The following is a 17,990-nucleotide window of genomic DNA, read 5'->3' on the forward strand; positions in this document are numbered from 1 at the left end:
GCCTCCTTTTCTCAGACTGTTACCAACCAGCCTACTGTATATCAGTATAACCAGGGGCTCCCACAACCTGGATGGACTAGCCGCTCACAGCTGTGCGTTTATGACCAGGTGGAATGAGGTAAAGTCCAACCCAACTGATTACAGATGGCAACGAGGGCATCATAGTCGTGGTCCTCCCATCTGATATCGAAGTCATCAGCTTGTCAATGGATTGCGAAGGTGAAGGCATTCGTTGAACTATTCTGGAAAATTGTCTATAATACAGAATTGCTGTGAGTCAGTGACCCTCCGTTGGCGTGTGGGGAGAGTTTTTTGTTGCAGGCAGGGTAACCTCTCTTCAGAGAGACGTTCTGGTGTGGTCAGCAGAATTCCTCAGTCAGCTCAGCTCTCTGAAGCGTGTGGACAGATGGACTGAGGCTGGCTCCTGGCCAACACGCATACCACGCCTTAAACATGCTCGCCTTAAACATGATCAGGCAGAGTGGATCACATGTGCCTATAGTCCAGCCTGTATCTATTCATCTACCAGGTACACTGGACTTTGAACCGCAATATAGCATAAGCTTGGTATGTGGAGACGCCATTTTAATGACACGGGGCTAAATGATTTTGGTGAACTTACAAGGCACTCTGCTTCATTGATGTTTAACTGTCCTCATTTTAACACGTACTTTTGTATACCTCGCTCATTCAATGGACTCGTTATTGTCGTCGGCACAAGGATAAACGAGAACTTAATTCGTACAACTCCTGAGAACAAAGGCAGGTCTTATCCTGCTGCGAACAGAACGGAAGCGTGCAGCAGGTTTGGCTGTTGCGCTTCCCGGAACCAAAGTCCTTATTTGTGACATAAGCTCAGCCGCAGTGGAGATTTCCGTGACCTTTGTCTTTCTCCCAGGTGGTATAGAGTTCTGTTTACATCGTGTTACTTTAACCGTGGCGTCTACTCATTTAGCGTGTGTGTGTGTGTGTGTGTGTGTAGGCTATTCACGTGTGTCTACTTATCGGTGTTTATTTGTGTACTCCAGAAGTGGTGTAGACCAGATGCAGCATAGCGTGGTATCTAAACAGCTTAAATCAGTCCTGATGGATTGTTTGTTGTAAAGGGTTGTCTCTGGCCTTTTGTTTACACGCCTCTGATGTAGACCCTGTGCTTGACGCTGTCAGCACGCCGCTAGCCGTCTCCTCTGAGGTAACCTAAAGTGTGTTTTTATTACATACGTGTGGAACAGCCACAGCAGAGCGGGCGACTCCCGGTCAGGCCACGGTCAGGCCACGGTCGGAGCTACACAAGTGCCATCGAGACCGCGTAGTGCAGACATGGACGGGTCTATGACTTTGACCCTTTCGTTGCCTTTGCACTACTTTTCATTATCATTCATATATTTATCAATTCCCGTTTTTATTCATTCAATGAAATGATTCCCAATCTGCTCGTGTCCCAGTCGTATAACCTGGTGCCTCTGGGGAGCTTGTGATCAAAGAGTGAATTTAGTGATTCATTGTCTGTGTGGCTTGACTCTGGCTCTATTTAGAGCCAAAATGGTGACTCCTTTTCCTCAAAAAGGGAACAGAAACCTCCTACTGGGAATTGACAGGCAAAATATGGACCCACTTGGCACAGTGGAGCTGGAAGAGTTAACTTATCAACATTAACGTCCACCTGTCCTTTGGGCTACCTGTCCCAAAGCCCCCCCCCCCCCCCCACGTTGCCAAACCATCTCAGGGAGGGTTCAAGACCCTGGTCTGAATGTGTAACGGGTGCTGCTCTCAGCCCAGAGAGAAGCAGATACCGTGGGGAAGGCAACGAGGGCAACTCCCTGGCGTAGGATCTCCACGAGAATGTAAAGGGGAGGGGGGGTAACGAACTTCTTTGGCAGTGATGGATGAGTTGGGGCCACGCGCACACGGACACAAGCGAGCGCACAACATCTGGATGTACAGTCTTTGGACTTTCCCTGCGGCATTACCAGCCAGTGAAGCAGATGCACGTGGCTCTCTACTGGGACAAAGGCTTGGTGGTCTGCCTTACTAGCCCAGATAAACGAGGACTGCAGTTTCTTTATGAATTGATCGTTTTGCACATCTTCATGTCATAGGACGGTAACCACGATAATAACGATGTACGTCTATGTGCGTGTGTGTGTGTGTGTGTGTTTGATCATCCTCTCTTTGTGAATCCAGACAAGTCTCCCTGACCTGTTTTGTTCTCCTCTGGGCAATGCGTCTGGTGGATCACCGTAGCTCTGTAGTCTCCTAGCCTGTGGACCGCAGTAGGCTAACACCACTATGGTAATGAGTGAGTGAGCAGAGAGCTGAATGTATTTAATGGTCTCTCTCACACCAGACGACGAGACCGATCACCCTGCAGCATACACAGGACACCCAGTCAACCTGATTCAACTGAAAGACCAGAGAACAGTTTAGACACCCCGCCAGCACGACTCACGTGCCCAATGTGTTATATTGTAGGGGCGGGGAAGAGAGGGCTGGAGATACGGCTGTATAGGTTTGAAGAGTTGACCTTGAGGATTTGACGAAGCGATGATCTCACGGATGTGAGCATCTGCTCCAGCCTCTGTAGCTCCCATCTTCCCTGTAGAGGAGGACAGTGGCATGTTTGGCAGCCGTGCCGTGGAGCCCGTGGCTTCACTGCTATCTCATGGGAGGGATGTCCTGTCCCAGACCTCAACCTCTGCCTCCCCAGTGGTCAGACTAACACAAAGACCAGGAACTGTTCACTGGTTTACCAGACGTTTAATACAGTTCAATACACCTGCTGCAGACGTTGACCGATTGATACTTAATAGGTTCTCCCACGGAGATAATGAGGTTGAAGTGGTTCTTTTCCAGCTCGGACTCCGAGTTAAACACGTCTTCTCTTCTGAGTGTCTGAGGATGTCGTCTGCCCCACAGCTGGAGAACGGCAGGGGCACATCAGCATTCCATCAGCTTCTGTCCTCATTAAGCTGCCTAATGGACAGAGTAAGGTTGTTTTGGGGGTTAAACTTTTCACACACACACACACACACACATGTTTTGATCTAGAGTTACCCTTCGCTGATTGCCACTTTGAAGGTGTGGATTTCCTATGCAAGCAGCATTCCCTCTCTCTGCTAAACACACACACACACACACACACACACACACACACACACACACACACACAGCTGACAGATGCCATGCAAAATGGATAGTGACACTCCTGGACGGATCATAGGGCTCTCTCTCCACTGAACATGGCAGTAGATGTGCTGTTTACTCCCAGCTCTGACTTCGGGTCTAGTACCGTCTCTGTCAGTGGGGAGGAAAACACACAGGCTGCCTTGAACTAGTTCTGGGGCGAGAGCATCTCTGACATGCAGCTCTTTTGTAGATTCCTTCCACTGGGGCCTGATCTGACAGGGGACTTGACAAAGGTGGTTGATCAGGCTGTCGATCTGGGCTTGCTGCTTCCACTTTGGTATGACTGAGGAGAGCTAACAGACAGGAGGAGAAGTCAGGGAGGCAATAGTTCTCACAACATGCTTGTGCTTTGTTCGTCAGAAATGAATTCATAGTGTAGAATTGCATGGATTTTGAAGTTGCTTCTCCCACATTAGAGAGCTTTAGTGTCAGGATGTGCTGAGATCCATCGGTCTCCACTTGTCTTCCTGGTGCTAACAGAGACGGACGGACACTAAGCTTAGCCCGCAGACGACATCCTCCTCTCAGGAGGAGAGCCAGACCCACATGGCCAGAGACAGGAGGGAGGGAGTTCAGTTTAGACAGGAACAATAGACCTGACCTCTAAATGCTGACCCTGGATCATTGACATCACGGGGTCTGAATTCCACCTTCACTTTCTTGCTCTCGTTCTCTCGCTCTCTCTCGTACTCTCTCTCTCCCACCCTCTCCCCCTCTCCCAAATTTTCCCACCCCACCTCCCTCCGAAGCTGTAATTTCCACCAACAGAGTTTTTGTTGTGAATATTTCAATCTCGCTGGGTGTTTGCTACTCAAATCCCCCCATGAGCTGTATAATCAATGGCATCAGATTACAAATGGCTGCCAGCCGCCAGAATGCATCTGTCACAGTGTTGGGGAGAGACGCTGGGTTATTAGCATGCTGAGTTAATGCGTCTCTCTCTGTTTTCTCTCTCTCCCATGGGGTTCAGTGCCAGCCGATTAGTTTATTGTAGGGAGGTTTAGACATTATCAATGGGGCTGAGATGAGGTGTGAAATTAATTTGACGGTTTTTCCATGAACTGCCATCACACAATCCCCCTAAATGAAAATGTCTACCGTTTTTTACTAGGTCCTGTCTCCTGGAGCACACTGACCTGGGAAGTCTGAATTAAGATGGCAAAAGCAGCAACCGGAAGACACTTGCACCGGCGTCCATACTGCTCTCTCTTGGTTCGTTCATGACAGTTTGGATAGAGAGAAACAGTGATTCGCTCCCTAATTTCCTTAACCCCCACTCAGTGTAGGACGAGCGGGCAAGCCGGGTTGGTTCTACTATGGTGACTATACAGAGGGATGGGAGGAGAGGAGGAAGGTCATCAGTGGTGGGTGGGAATGCTGAAGTTTCTCCCGGTAGGGTGTCTCCTCTGATTGAACGGTGGAGGCCATCACGGGTTGAGGGGCATCACTGGACGCGTTATCAGGGTGGTGTGTGTGAAAGGACTAACCCTACAGTTCACCGAACCTCGGCCCTCACACTCTCCCAGCCCTGCACGCCCAGACCCATTGCTAGTGAAAAGCGCCGTGTAAATGCAGTCCACTACTATCATTATGTACTACAATGTGCCTCTGCACTTTTCAAGTACTTTATCTGTCAGGGTGCCGAGCAGGAGTCAGCTCAAATGGCATGTTGATGTACGTCGCATGAGGCTCCCGTCGGAGAGGAGAGGGGAGAGAGATTATCCTGCCCCCTCAGAGCTCATTCAGCCTGTTAATTGAGCTTAATTATGGTCAGTCCTTTCATTGAGCTCAGCGGAATTACCCACACCTGCTCTGTATGAATATGTATTCCGCTGCTCTCGCTTCCTTCCTCACTCTTCATTATGGTTCTATGCTTCTGAATGTGTGTTGACTGTCACTGGTATGATCTTTTTCTTTCTCTGCCTCTGAAAGTGTGTTGGTTAACCCCCTCCACTCTGAAGCCTCTACAAAAGCTTTTGAGATTTCCCATACTAGTCCACGAGGGCCATTATGCTGCTGACATTGTTTGGACCCTCTGAATTCTGCTCTTATTGTTGCCAACATTGTGAACCTGACTCCTTTTGCACATGCAGCCGGCCAAGAACAGCTTATTATTTTACAGCTATTCATGGACAGTGGGCCAACTACAAGCATCATTAGTGGATCATTTTTTTAAATATTAGGTTACAATGTTGGCATTTGTAAGAGTTTCACAAATCGGCTCATTTGGATTGGTTTCAAGTACAGTAGCAGTGGCGTGGGTAAAATGACCAGGGAAGCCCAGCCAGGGGGAAAAAGGCCATATTCCAACCTATGTGTTATGATAATTGCATTGTTTGCTCTATAACCTGTTAGTTCATATGCCTTGCTGTGATATATAGGCCTGAGGCCGAGACAATAAGAAGACACAATGGCATAATAAATTCAACCACACCTTTGTTTCAGCACAAAACCGGAGAGCGACATCTGTCCGGTGAAGTCCACAAAACATATTGCATGTAACACAGTTACATGACCTACAGCGTGGTCAAGCAAGGTCATGTTTCCCACATTTTCGACCTGCTAAACTATTGATTTAGAACCACGGAGAGTTGTCACAAAGAAAACAGGCGCTTCCTCCACTCTTCCAGCACCATTTCAACATCATCTAATCACCTCTGCTTAGTCTAATACCGTGACAACTAAAAAAGACCAAGCAATTTAGTCCAATCAACGTAAGCTAAATATGATGTGGCTGTCCATGGTACTGATTTCTAAGTGTGCGCATGCTTGCATGCAAGTAGAAAAAACACGATGTTGACTCGCCCTACTTGTAAAGAAATGCCAATGCCATCCTCTTTCATGTTGCCTAAACTGTCTATGACTGTCATTCAGTTCACGCTTTTAGTTTTTGTTGTCTTGCTAGCCTAACTTCATGGGCAACGATGCGCCAGGCCAGCTAGTTAACATTAGCATTAGCTACAGTACATGTTGAACTTCCATCTTCTCAGGCCAGGGGCACAATGTATGAATTTATGGTTGGATCAGAATCACAGTTATAATCATTGGGCCAGTACGGAGAATTAAGTAAAACCCACAAGTCCAAATCCCTATCTCCATCCGTGGCTAATTTAGGAAAGGGACGATTTTAGCTAGCTAGCCACCGGACTACAATGAGATGCAACGTTTGGCCTCTGATGTCATGTGATTGGTGTGAAGCCAAATCCAACCTGGCTTCCCTTTACACTTTTTTTGGTGTGCCAGGAGCATTCACAGCTGAGCTCACTCAGTTTAGCGCAACGCTGATTATTCTTTTTTTAATATCAAGGGAGGCCAAATGCTCGCTGGCTTCCCTTGCGTTCAAGGCTACGGGTGGCAACAATGTCATACTCTTTTTGACCAGACAGCATCAGATAGATGGGCTACACATACAGAGACAGAGGGGCGCTGTTTCGTTTGCTCGGACGCTTTCTCCAGTGAGATACATTGACTCATGCGAATTGAAGGAAATTTACAGAACCCAGAGAGGGGAAAGACGCTTTTTTTTTTTTTTTTACAAAATAATGTTTCGTAAATGTTTTGTAATACACGCCACTGCTCAAGCAATTGGTTGGATTGTGTGGAGGTTGGCTATGGTCAGAGAGGAGGGAGGATCATGAGAAGAGCACCCACTATTGGGTCTGAGTAGATCCTCCACCTTATCAAATAACCACATAAGCATTCCGAATTACAGAGGCGTATACTATCTTGAAGGGAATGGTCTTTATATAGTCCCTTGTATAAGCAACAGTATTGTTTGGCATTTATTTTGTGAGTCTACAAAATGGTGAGTCCCTTCCGCCCAACGTGAAGATGTTGCAGTCATTTAGGATGGCGTTTCGATGCCAGGAATTGTGATAAACATTTCTGGCTTGTAATTACCAGCTGAACATCAATTTGACTACAAATCCTGAGCGGTTTAAATCTAAACAAAGAAGTTGTTTTGAGCACCAGAGGGTCACTCTATTCCTGTTGGTACTTAGAAAATAAAGGAGCGGCTCACAAAACCTGGTGGGGAAAAGAAAGAACGGCTTTTGGAATTGTCTGGCATACTTCAGACCAGCAACTGGCCCTGCTGTGCTGTGGCTTTCTCAATGGGCCAGTTTCAACGAAGGTTCTGTGTAGAGGAGCATGTGTGTTTTTTTTATAAAGGTGGTCACAATTTTTACCGCCGGGAAAGCACACCATTTGGTCTGCGTTTCAGAGACGTTAATTCTGGAGAATGCGTGTGGACTTTTGTCTCTGCCTTTTCTCATTCACCTTAATTAGCTTTTTAAAATGGAGACAGATCTGGCCCTGCATACTATTCAACCCAACCCCCCTCGTCTCTCCTTCTCTTCTCTCCTCCTTCTCTTCATCCAGGCCTTAGTCTTTCTATCTGTTTTAAGGCTTCCGCATACTTCCCATCAGAAGTAGTTCGTAACAGTTCATGCATATACACTGAGTATAAAAAAAAAAAACATTAGAAATACCTTCCTAATATTGAGTTGCACCCCCTTTTGCCCTCAGAACAGCCTCAATTTGTCGTCGGGGCATGGACTTTACAAGGTGTCGAAAGCGTTCCACAGGGATGCTGGCCCATGTTGACTCCAATGCTTCCAACAGTTGTGTCAAGTTGGTTGGATGTCCTTTGGGCGGTGGACCATTGTTGATACACACGGGAAACTTTTGAGTGTGAAAGACACAGCAGCGTTGCAGTTCTTGACATACTCAAATTGGTGGCACCTACTACCATACCACGTTCAAAGGCACACACATCTTTTGTCTTGCCCGTTCACCCTCTGAATGGCACAGATACACAATGTCTTAATTGTCTCAAATCCTTTAATCTGTCTCTTCCCCTTCATCTACACTGATTTAACAGCTGTCATCAATAAGGGATGATAGCTTTCACCTGGTCAGTCTGTCGTGGAAAGAGCAGGTGTTCCTAATGTTTTGTACACTTTGTGTATTATGACCATTTTGTGACGTTGTTATTTTTAGTCTTCAGCGAGGGGTTTTTCCGGCTGTTCGTGCACATGACCTTTTTATCTCGTTGCAAGACACATTTTGGTAGCCGAAGTCTCCGGCCTTTCGTCGGTCATTGGTCAACAGTAGATATCCTTTAATGAAGTGTTTGTTGTCATCCAACGATGGAGGACTCGTTTTCATGTTTTCACTCGAGAAATAGTGCACCAAACATCTTAGTTAGATGTAAAATTGCGGGACTGACATCTCCTTTGCGATAATGTCAATTTATGACAGATTTCTTCAATTATCTTTAAATTAATTCTTACTATTTTGAGGCGTCTTAAGAGGGACAAATTGTACTCTTGCTGCTTTTTTTTTCTCGTTTGTCAAGCGAATATCTTTTAAGGGAGTATGCGAGCACACTTGTTCGGTTCTGGTAGGTGCCAGCCGAACCGAAGCATGCGGAGGCCTTTATCCTCCTCCTCTCTCTGTTTCTGCTCTGAGGGATCTCCTCAGCCTGGATTCAGAGCGTTCTATCGCCGTGTTCTCTTGGTCGTTGTGGTATGTCGGGTCAGACGAGCCTTAGTCATAGCAGCGTTCCCTGGTGCCTCCCAGGCATCATACAGCTCCATACGCCAACTTGTCTCGCCCAATAATATCTAGTGCCCATGGAAAACTGCTTTGGGTTTCAAAAAAAAGCTCCTGCATCCTCTACTGTGGCCAACGGAAAAGCAGGAGAAAGGAGAAACAACACTGAGGGTGTTCCTATACTAAATGTAACATATCTGGTCCTAACGTCCAACTGGAGGGAGTGAGTGAGGCTGGCTTGAGCACTTTTCCTCCTCACCTCGCTCCGTTGCCCCGCGTTACCCTGGTGGATTACGATTCGCTGTGCCTAGAATCTGGGTGGAAGGGGAGGAAGTTTCCACATGTGCCTCAGCCAGTGTGTGTGCGTGTCACTTTAAGACCGGCGGGCTGACTTCATTGACTCCACTTTAAGATCAGAGAGCTCTAGATTCTCCTTGCTTTGCTCTTCAAAGAGCTTTTAGATTAAAGCTTTGGACGGAGGTAAGGGTTGTTTTTATCTCTCCATTTCATCCTTCCCTTTGTTTCCTCCTATTACTAGGATTAAGATAAAACAGGAAAACAACTTTTACTATGGTTGTCTTTTACCCAGGTGCACAGGTGTAGACAGGCCTGTGTCTGGTGCTTTGTTTGTGTACGAGCAGACTTCAACATGGCATCTATTGTACTGTTTAGGGATGTTGGCATGTTTACTGCTGTAGTGTAGGCTATAACTCTTCTAGCTCTCTTACTGTAGACCCCAGCGGGGTTTATTATATAAGGGGACCTTTCTCTCCCACAGGGGACCTCGTTATCAACTCCGTACATTTCACTGTTGCCAGCATTATATTCATTCACAGCGGAGTCCGTCAGGCTCACTGATTTATTGTTGCTGTTTGCTATGATGGATTCTTAAAAAAAAAAAAGAAATGACATTTTCTGTGGTGTTTCTGGTCTGTCGTATAGCCCATGATTTAGATCCTATAATAAAGTTGGCAACATTTACTTTTGGTATAATCAGTACTCTGTTATTTAGGAATTGTTATTAAGAACTGTTTTGACTCTCTTGGCATTTGTCTGATTCTGAAATGACTCCCACATATCTCTGAAGGGCGTCATGTCATTCTTGGTTCAGAGGATCAGAGCACGTCGAAGAAGGCCTTTTTTTTAAATGTATAATGAAAAAGTCCGAAAGACACTAACAAAGCAGTTGGCTTGATGCTCAGTGGTTTTGGAAATACAGTATAATCTACCACATATGCCTGCACTCTGATTCACAGACTTTGTTTCCTCCTTCTAACTGAATGGCCACAGGATCCTCTGTATTCAGCATGTATGACAGAGCTCAGGCCGAGTCAGATCTCCGTCTTCCAACAACATTCTACTGACTTTTGTTTACTTCCTGTTTTTTTTTTTTCTTCAGTCCGTGTGAATTTGTCTGGTGGAAGTGGGTCTCGCTCTCAGACAGTGTTTTCCTGCTTCTAAAACAGACGTGGGATCGATTATACTGTACTGCTCCTTTAAGAGTTAGCTAAGTATTAGGCTAGGCTCTGTGCCACAGGAAGGGGATAAGTGATAAGGGAGAAGTCCCCTGGGTACTAATTTGACAGAAGGAAGGTAACATGAAGAAGAGCTGGATAGCTAGTAATAATAATAATAATAGACGGTATGGGTCTGAGGGAACAATGGAGTTCATGAGACCTGAAACCTTTTTCAATACATCCATTGTGTCCTTCTAAATGATTAATGAGAGTTTTACCGGTGTATTTTTCTAGTGTACTTCATGTCAGATTGAAGCCAAAACCGAGCTGTCTGTCTGCTTTGATGGATCGATCATTTCCTCTGATAGGGCTACGCAGATGCGTTCTTCATGCTGGGATTTCATATTGTACCACACGTTTCTCTGTGCCTTTTATGCCTAGCCTTTTGAGAAATGCTAAGGGAGTGGTTTCTAATCTCTAGGGTTCTGTAGTAAAAAAGTCCACTAGCATGGAATTGTAGTGCTGGGGCTGTGTCCTCCAAGGAAGGCCCAAACCAGGCCCCATGTTTCACACTGGTGTGTCTAGGGTTTTCTGAGGGTTTCTTTCTCAAGTTTACTTTCAAGGACAGGAGGGGTTTTTCACAGACAGCCTCAGCCTGGCTCAATATGCAGCCCTGTGTGAAGCCTGATATAGACTTGGCCATGTTGGCTTTTTGTGTGTGTGTGTGTGTGTGTGTGTGTCTGTGTGTGTGTCTGTGTGTGTGTCTGTGTCTGTGTCTGTGTGTCTGTGTCTGTGTGTGTGTGTGTGTGTGTGTGTGTGTGTGTGTGTGTGTGTGTGTGCGCGCGCGCGATTGCAGAGGCATGCACATGTCTGTAAGGAGTTATATGGGGGCTTTGTGGCTCCTGTCTCAAGGAAATGAGGTTTGCTCATGAAGAAAAAATGCGGTGATGACACAGACACCCCACTACTACACCCCCTCCCACTCATTTCTACAGCATAACTATGCAGTGTTTATACCCTGTGGAATTGTGTCCTCACTGACTTGGCCCAAGGCTCCATCCCTGAGACACGCTGTCAGACTGAACAGGGAGAGGCGTGGGAGTCTTCCTGGGCTATTAGCAGGAGAATCCCAGGTCACAGGGTATTGGGGGAGGGAGGGCCTGAACAGATGGCCTATCGGAGGGGCTGTTGAGGAGCACAGAGCCTCAGGCAGGGGTTCAGTGCTGTGGCTAAGGAAAATGTGCTCCCCTCACAAAACATTGTTACAATGCTCCGGTTCAGCCCACGTCAGCGGGTTGACGTCTGCATGAATGTGTGTGTATTTGTGGCTTTGAGCCTTCCCTTACCTGAATAAACAGTCAGAAGTTTGCTCTGTGTCAGAAAAAGCATTGAAAGGAACTGGAAGTAGCTATTGGGACAACCTTTCTTCTGACTCCTGCAGCACGCCAGCGGAATTTGTCTGTTTGCTCCCAAAGAGCTTTGTTTAGGTTCTCCTAATTCATTTTGAGGGATTTGGAGCCATTTCCCTACTTCAAGCTCAAGGGGCTAATCGTTGTCAATGCTAATCAGAGAGAAAGTCGGAGGCGGGAGATGAGACTATGGATTGTAAATCCGTCCGTGAAAGATGGCGCTCCGGTTTCCCCACAGATCCGGAATGCTGTGGAGGGCAGGTCAGGGACTAGTACCCTGGTGGAGTGGTCGACCAGGCACCCGTAACCGCTGCCGGCTCTTAACCTTGGACACGTGGCCTCTGGCCTTAACTTGGCAACCCTGGGAATTCTGGCTGTTAGAGGTCTTGGACTTGGCAACCCTTCTTACTGTATCTGTCAGAGCTAAAGGCCTTAGACTTGGCAACCCTGAGAACACTTCCTGTCAGGGAAGCTTCTTTGAAACCGAGAACAGCCTCATCCTGGCAGACACATTTCCATTGACCCAGTGGTGCCATCTCTGTAACAAGTATCTCTTTATCGCTCTGTTATTTCTCATGAGAATAGATGCCATAGTCTTATTTGCTCCGTTTACTCTCACTTGAAGTGTCAAGTTCAGTATCATTACCACCAGTGTCTCTGTACAGGATGTGGGAACATTTATAGCTGGTGATGGTTAGCAGCAGTTTGTAATACACTACATGACCATAAGTATGTGGACACCCGCTCGTCGAACATCTCATTCCAAAATCATGGGCATTAATATGGAGCTGGCCCACCCTTTACTGATATAACCTCCTCCACTCCCCAAAATGTTTTTGTGACTGTGACATCAGACTTCTGCTACAGTACCACCTTTACCCTCAAGCCGGAGCTTTTGGATTCCCATTACCCTCAGCCTATATGCTACAGTACATCTAGTCATTCAGCAGACTATCCCCTGCTTGACTCTAAGGTCTCTAAAGTCAAGGTACATGCGTATAGTAGGAAGGCGAGATCAAGAGCAGTAATGCCACAGATCAGTTCATCCCCGGGGTTAGGCTGTTGGCAGCAGGGTATTTACACTGTGTCCTCTCACACAGGCTGTACGTGTGCTGCTACACCAGTGGAGGATGGCCATCATGGGAGTTGTTTCCTGGACTGTGAGCTACATGCATGTAGATGTGTAATAGTATACTGGAAGGGTCGTGCTCTTTCCTCAGCTGTGCCCATAACTACAGTAAGAAAGCTCTGCAGCGGTTTATGTTTTTCTGAATCCGCCCCTGGACAAATTTGGCTGTTGGGGTGCAAAAAAAATGGCTGGATTTCCAGTGTTAAAAATAAACAGTGGGGCAAACTGTAGCCAGCTTTCAAACACTTTCCCAACTGATCAAAGAAGACGTCATTGAGTTCTGCAGAGTTGGAAAAAATGTTTAGGTTGGAGAGGGAAAAAAGGAGGTATTGAGTCAGAGGGGAGGAGTGAGTTTCTACAGTAGTCACAGACCCAGAATGGCCCAGCAGCACAGACCTGGGCTCCTTTAGGTTCACTGTGATGGAAACCTGGTGCCGGTTTGAGTCTAACACATGGAAGCGTTGACTTTTTCTACTGTCTTTTGACAGCAAAAGTTTGTAGTTACTAATTCAATTTTGGTGTGTTGTATGCCATGCATGCCCTCTCTTCAGGTGAGGTACAGTAGTGTTAATTCCTCTTGTCAACAGACCTTGAGGATTTTGTAAAGTGAATCTGCTCCTCAGTACCCTAATGGAGAGTCGTCTTCTGATCAAAGCTGGGTGTCCTCTTCTTAACCACTAAAAGACCAAAGTCCTCTACCGACTGCTGGATTAGGACTCAGCCCTAATTGCAACACCTGTCATCAAACATGGGGGTTTGTCACAGGCAGTTAACAAATCTGTGTTGGCATAGCGATAACCCAGTCACTAATCCCAACCGCTCTCCTTTGTGTGTCCCTCAGATGATCCTGGCTGTGCAGCAGGGGATAGTGTTGTCTGAGAGCAGAGGAGTCCAGGACCACCATGCCCACTGGAAGTCCACACTCTGGCAAGACACTGTAGGACACACAGGTGAGTCTATAGTTCTGTCTCCTATCAGCGATATTAACAGTGCTTCTATAAGTGGTAGTGATTACAGGTAAGTCACTTAGTACATTTTAAGCAGTGCAGGGAGTGGAAGATTATAGCTATTGTAGTGTTGCCAACTAGACTGATAATGCAGTGACTTTACAGTAAGTGAGCCGTAGCTACCTTCAGTAACACATTACAGTTGTCAAATCAAGCTTTTATATGTCTCAAACCGCACCTTACAGTGCTTTGATTCACTCCCTTCAGATGTCTGGTCATGCCCGCCCTCCTTCCCTAATCTAAAACCCTTTGAGGTTCCCTGGAAGTCATTTCACACATAACAGCCAAGAAGGCTTGTTGGTCACACTGGCGCTGATGGTACCTTTCCTGGAAAAGGTCTAAAATAAGAAGTACAGGCTGTCTTTGTAATTATTAGATGCTCTCCTGTGCAATTATGCCTTTTTCTTTGGTCTTTTCACTCAGATGTTATCCGATTAAACTTAGTCCGTGACTGATGGCCTCTCGTAGGAATCATTAGTCGCTAAGTGTAGTGTGGTAATGTCTATTTGGAATGATTCTGCTCAACCATGACCAATCTGAGTTACAGCAGTGTGACGACAACTGAAATGATGTCACCCAACAGATGTCTGCCTTGCCTTCCATAGTATCTCTGACAGAATCGGTCTCCTTTGTCTTCCAGATCGCAATGGGAAACTCTGAGAGCCAGTACAGCCTTCAGGTGCCCAAGGGCACCAGCTTAATCCTCCCCGGGAAACAAAAACCCTACTCACTAAAGTTCCGCTCAACCAAAGAGGAGGTTCTTTCCCCCCATACGTGGTGGAAAGGTGGGCCAGGGGGCTCGGGTTACAAAGCCAGGGCTGTTGGCCGAGGCTGCCTCTCCCCCCAGCAGAGGAGAGGAGAGCCGTACGTCTCCAGACACTACGATTATGTCACCAAGGGGGTGAAGGGCAGTCCAAACTGCCGTCGTTGGCATGACTCCCCACCAGGAGGCGGCTCACAACTCCCATCTGAGAATGGCTGCTGCCCATTTGAAGGCAGTGGACGCCTGGACAGTAGAGCATCAGGGGAGCTCAACGACCATGCTCTGAACGGACACAGGAACCCAGAGAGGATGCCAGGAGAGGGTGAGGAGGGGCTGGAGGAGCAAAGCAGTCCCAGGGTGGTCATCAAGAAGGATGGTAGTTTGAGGGTGGAGTTCACCAACACTAACAGTGGTCTGCTCCTGGACGAGGCCTCTGGGCCGGTGCAGCTGCTCAAATTCTCCCCCACCCTAGAGTCCACCCCAAGCCTTCCTGGCAGCAGCAGGGGGCCTGAGGCCCACCACGGCGCTCCGCAGCCAGCCTCAACCTCCATCACCAGGACCAGCAAGGGCAGCTCGCTGAGCTCCGAGGGGTCCTGGTACGACTCGCCCTGGGGGCACAGTGCGGACCTCTGCGACCAGGACCAGTCCTGCTCTCCCAGTAGGACTATGGGAAACAGTAGGGCTGACCAGTTGGAGGCCTTTGGCCAACAGTCTCCCCCAGTGTCCATATCAGATCTCTACAGGGACCCTAGTATGGCTGCCACCTTCCCCACGGCTAAGGACCTGTCGGCACAGTACAGGGAATCCCCCCATCACATCCAGCACCGGGCCTCCTTTGTTTCGGCCCTGGACGTGCCTACTGAGGAGGAGTGTCCGGAGGCCAGGCAGTACTCGTCCTACACCCTGCCCTGCCGTAAGGCCCGGCCCAGCGGAGAGCGCTCCACCCTGAAGAAGGGCTCTGGCGCGGTCAGAAGTCGCATGAGACGCCTCAGCGACTGGACTGGAAGTCTTAGCAGGAAGAAGCGGAAGACACAGGTGAGTGGGGCTGTTGTATGGGCTTGTCTGTGTAGGTCAGGATCCTACCGCTCAAACGATCTACATCCAAAATTGTGAAGCGTTTTTTTTCAGAAACATTTGTCAATGTCTCTAAGTACTAACCCCACAAAGAGCAAGCAGAAGCGACAGTGGCAAGGAAACACTTCCGCTCAGGTTCTAAACTAATGATGTTCTTCACAGGGTGCATACAGATCTATGAACTATCTTCATGGCTTGGTATGTACAACCAGTATGCCTACAGCTGTGTTTGCAGTTAGTTCTGTAGCCATAGCATATTGCTAGTCTCCATGTAGTCAAACTGTAGTCTGTAATAGAGGTATTGCCTTAGATTTACATGTAGCTTTTTTTTACCCCCCAATTTCGATCTTGTCTCATCGCTGCAACTCCCCAATGGGCTTGAGAGAGAGGGCATTCTAAAGCAGCAACCAGAAGCACAGCATGTTGTTCTGTTTTCACCTCGACTACTCTTATGTTTTACAAGATTTTGTTCTTATAGCACCCTCATCAAGGACATTCTCTTTTGATAATTGTGGTATATATTATGATGCGTCCTCCGAAACATGACCCGCCTAACCGCTGCCGTGTCTTTGGCATCATTAAAAGTGAAGACTGTTATTTTAGCAAATCAATTCTCTGTATTTATTATTACGTGACTAAACTAATCATGTAAAGGTAATTAACTAGGAAGTCGGGGCACCACGGAAAATCTTCAGATTACAAAGTTATAATTTTCCGAATATAACTCTTCAGATATTTTAATATCTGATCAATTAGTCTTCTATTAATTAATTATTCTTTACCTCACGTCAGTCTCATTCCAAATGTCGTAAACTGTTGGTTATCTGTATGAACCCAGCCTTTACTATGAATAATCCATACACCGATTGGCTTAATCATTTATTTACTAACTAACTAAATAATCACAGAAATGCATAAACAAACAAACAGTAGGTATTGGTTACAAGGATAGGGACGATTCCCTTGTGGGCTAAGCCGATAAGACGGCTTGGTGGACAAAGGGAAGTGGGTGTGAACTGAGAAAGCGGGAAAGTCAAAAGAGATCACTACAGTTGATAATTATGTTAATTGAAATGCTAATCCTCTGCACATGAATGCTCACTCATTCGGGAATAATTGCAATCTATATATATTTACGCCCATGTGCCATTGTGATCTCTGTTGGAATCGTCAGTCCGTCTGCTGGAGAGTTCATCTGAGTCGCTCTTTCTGTTTCCCTGAAGATCATTATTTCGTGGTTAGAATGGATACTTCAGAAACGTTCTCATAGAATAGATGTTTCGGCAGTTGTCAGTATTCGCATCCCAGGTTTACATCATTTCTAGCTGCAGACTAGTAATTAGTACCTAAGATTTGCTCCTATTCTGTAGGGATCGATAGTCTCAGAGTTTAATCTTTTCCAGCCGTGTAGACAATGCTCCATGTGGTATGGTTAGGAATTCAATAACTATTCACAATCACAGCTCACGCTGTGGGTTTGCTCAGTCTGAAGATGATTTTCTTAGGAGGGTGTTTTATTCGTAACCATAGAAAAGGCGTTTCCATGACACCAGATCATGTCTGTGCTCATGGCGGTGGGCAAATGACTTAAACTTTAATGGGAATACACATTAAAGGTTTAACATTACATCATTTCACAAATAGTTTCATCTTTACTCATTCATTTTATACAATAATTAGATGCAAGCCTCATAACTGAGGCACCTGTATAAACAGAGTTAGGGTATTGTGGCTGTATTGTCTTTCATGGGGTCACAAACATGAAACAAAATGGACCGGGTCGTAGCTGGCTTCACTGACAATTTACACATTCTCCAAAATATGGATACGGTTCAGTTTTCAAATTCTGTGATGTAGTAGAATTTGGCGGGAGTTCCTTTGTTCTACTGTGAAACTCTGCATGAAAAGGGGAGAGAGTCTCCGCCAGCAATTTACGACCTCAGATAACAGAACCTGGGTGTAGGAGAGAGGGGGAAGCCACAATCTATACCCAGAAAGGGACACGTCATGACACCGCGCTCCTTAACACTCCTTAACCCGGCAGCCAGCCGCAACACTGTCGGAGGAAGCACCATTCAACTGGTGACTGAGGTCACTCGGGAGGCCCTGCATTTTTACATTTGAGTCATTTGGCAGCCGCTCTTATCCAGAGCGACTTACAGTAATGAATGCATACATTTTAATATTTATTCGTACTGGTCCCCCGTGGAAGTCGAACCCACAACCCTGGCATTGCAAGTGCCATGCTCAACAAACTGAGCCACACGGGACCCACTTAGCTGTATCAGGTGTGTCTAGTCTCCTTTGGAATTTCCCTCTTTGAGATATGAATGTCTGTAGCTCCACAGGAGAATATGGTTATTATGTGCTTGGCACAGACCAGTGTTCCAACCCTGTTAGTGTCCTGTT

The 17,990-nt window shown here is 46.7% G+C and overlaps 1 protein-coding gene across 1 annotated transcript in view; it reads left to right on the forward strand.

The window, feature by feature from the left end:
- LOC115162460 (T-lymphoma invasion and metastasis-inducing protein 2) overlaps positions 1–17,990 on the forward strand; it is a gene marked incomplete in the record, with an annotated part of 102,825 nt that overhangs the window by 15,771 nt on the left and 69,064 nt on the right. Inside the window, 2 exon segments of the mRNA XM_029713773.1 lie at positions 13,579–13,687; positions 14,385–15,542. Of these exon segments, the coding sequence (XP_029569633.1) occupies positions 14,391–15,542 (1,152 nt within the window).

Source organism: Salmo trutta, chromosome 25, assembly GCF_901001165.1.
Source record: "Salmo trutta chromosome 25, fSalTru1.1, whole genome shotgun sequence".
Lineage (NCBI taxonomy): Eukaryota > Metazoa > Chordata > Actinopteri > Salmoniformes > Salmonidae > Salmo > Salmo trutta.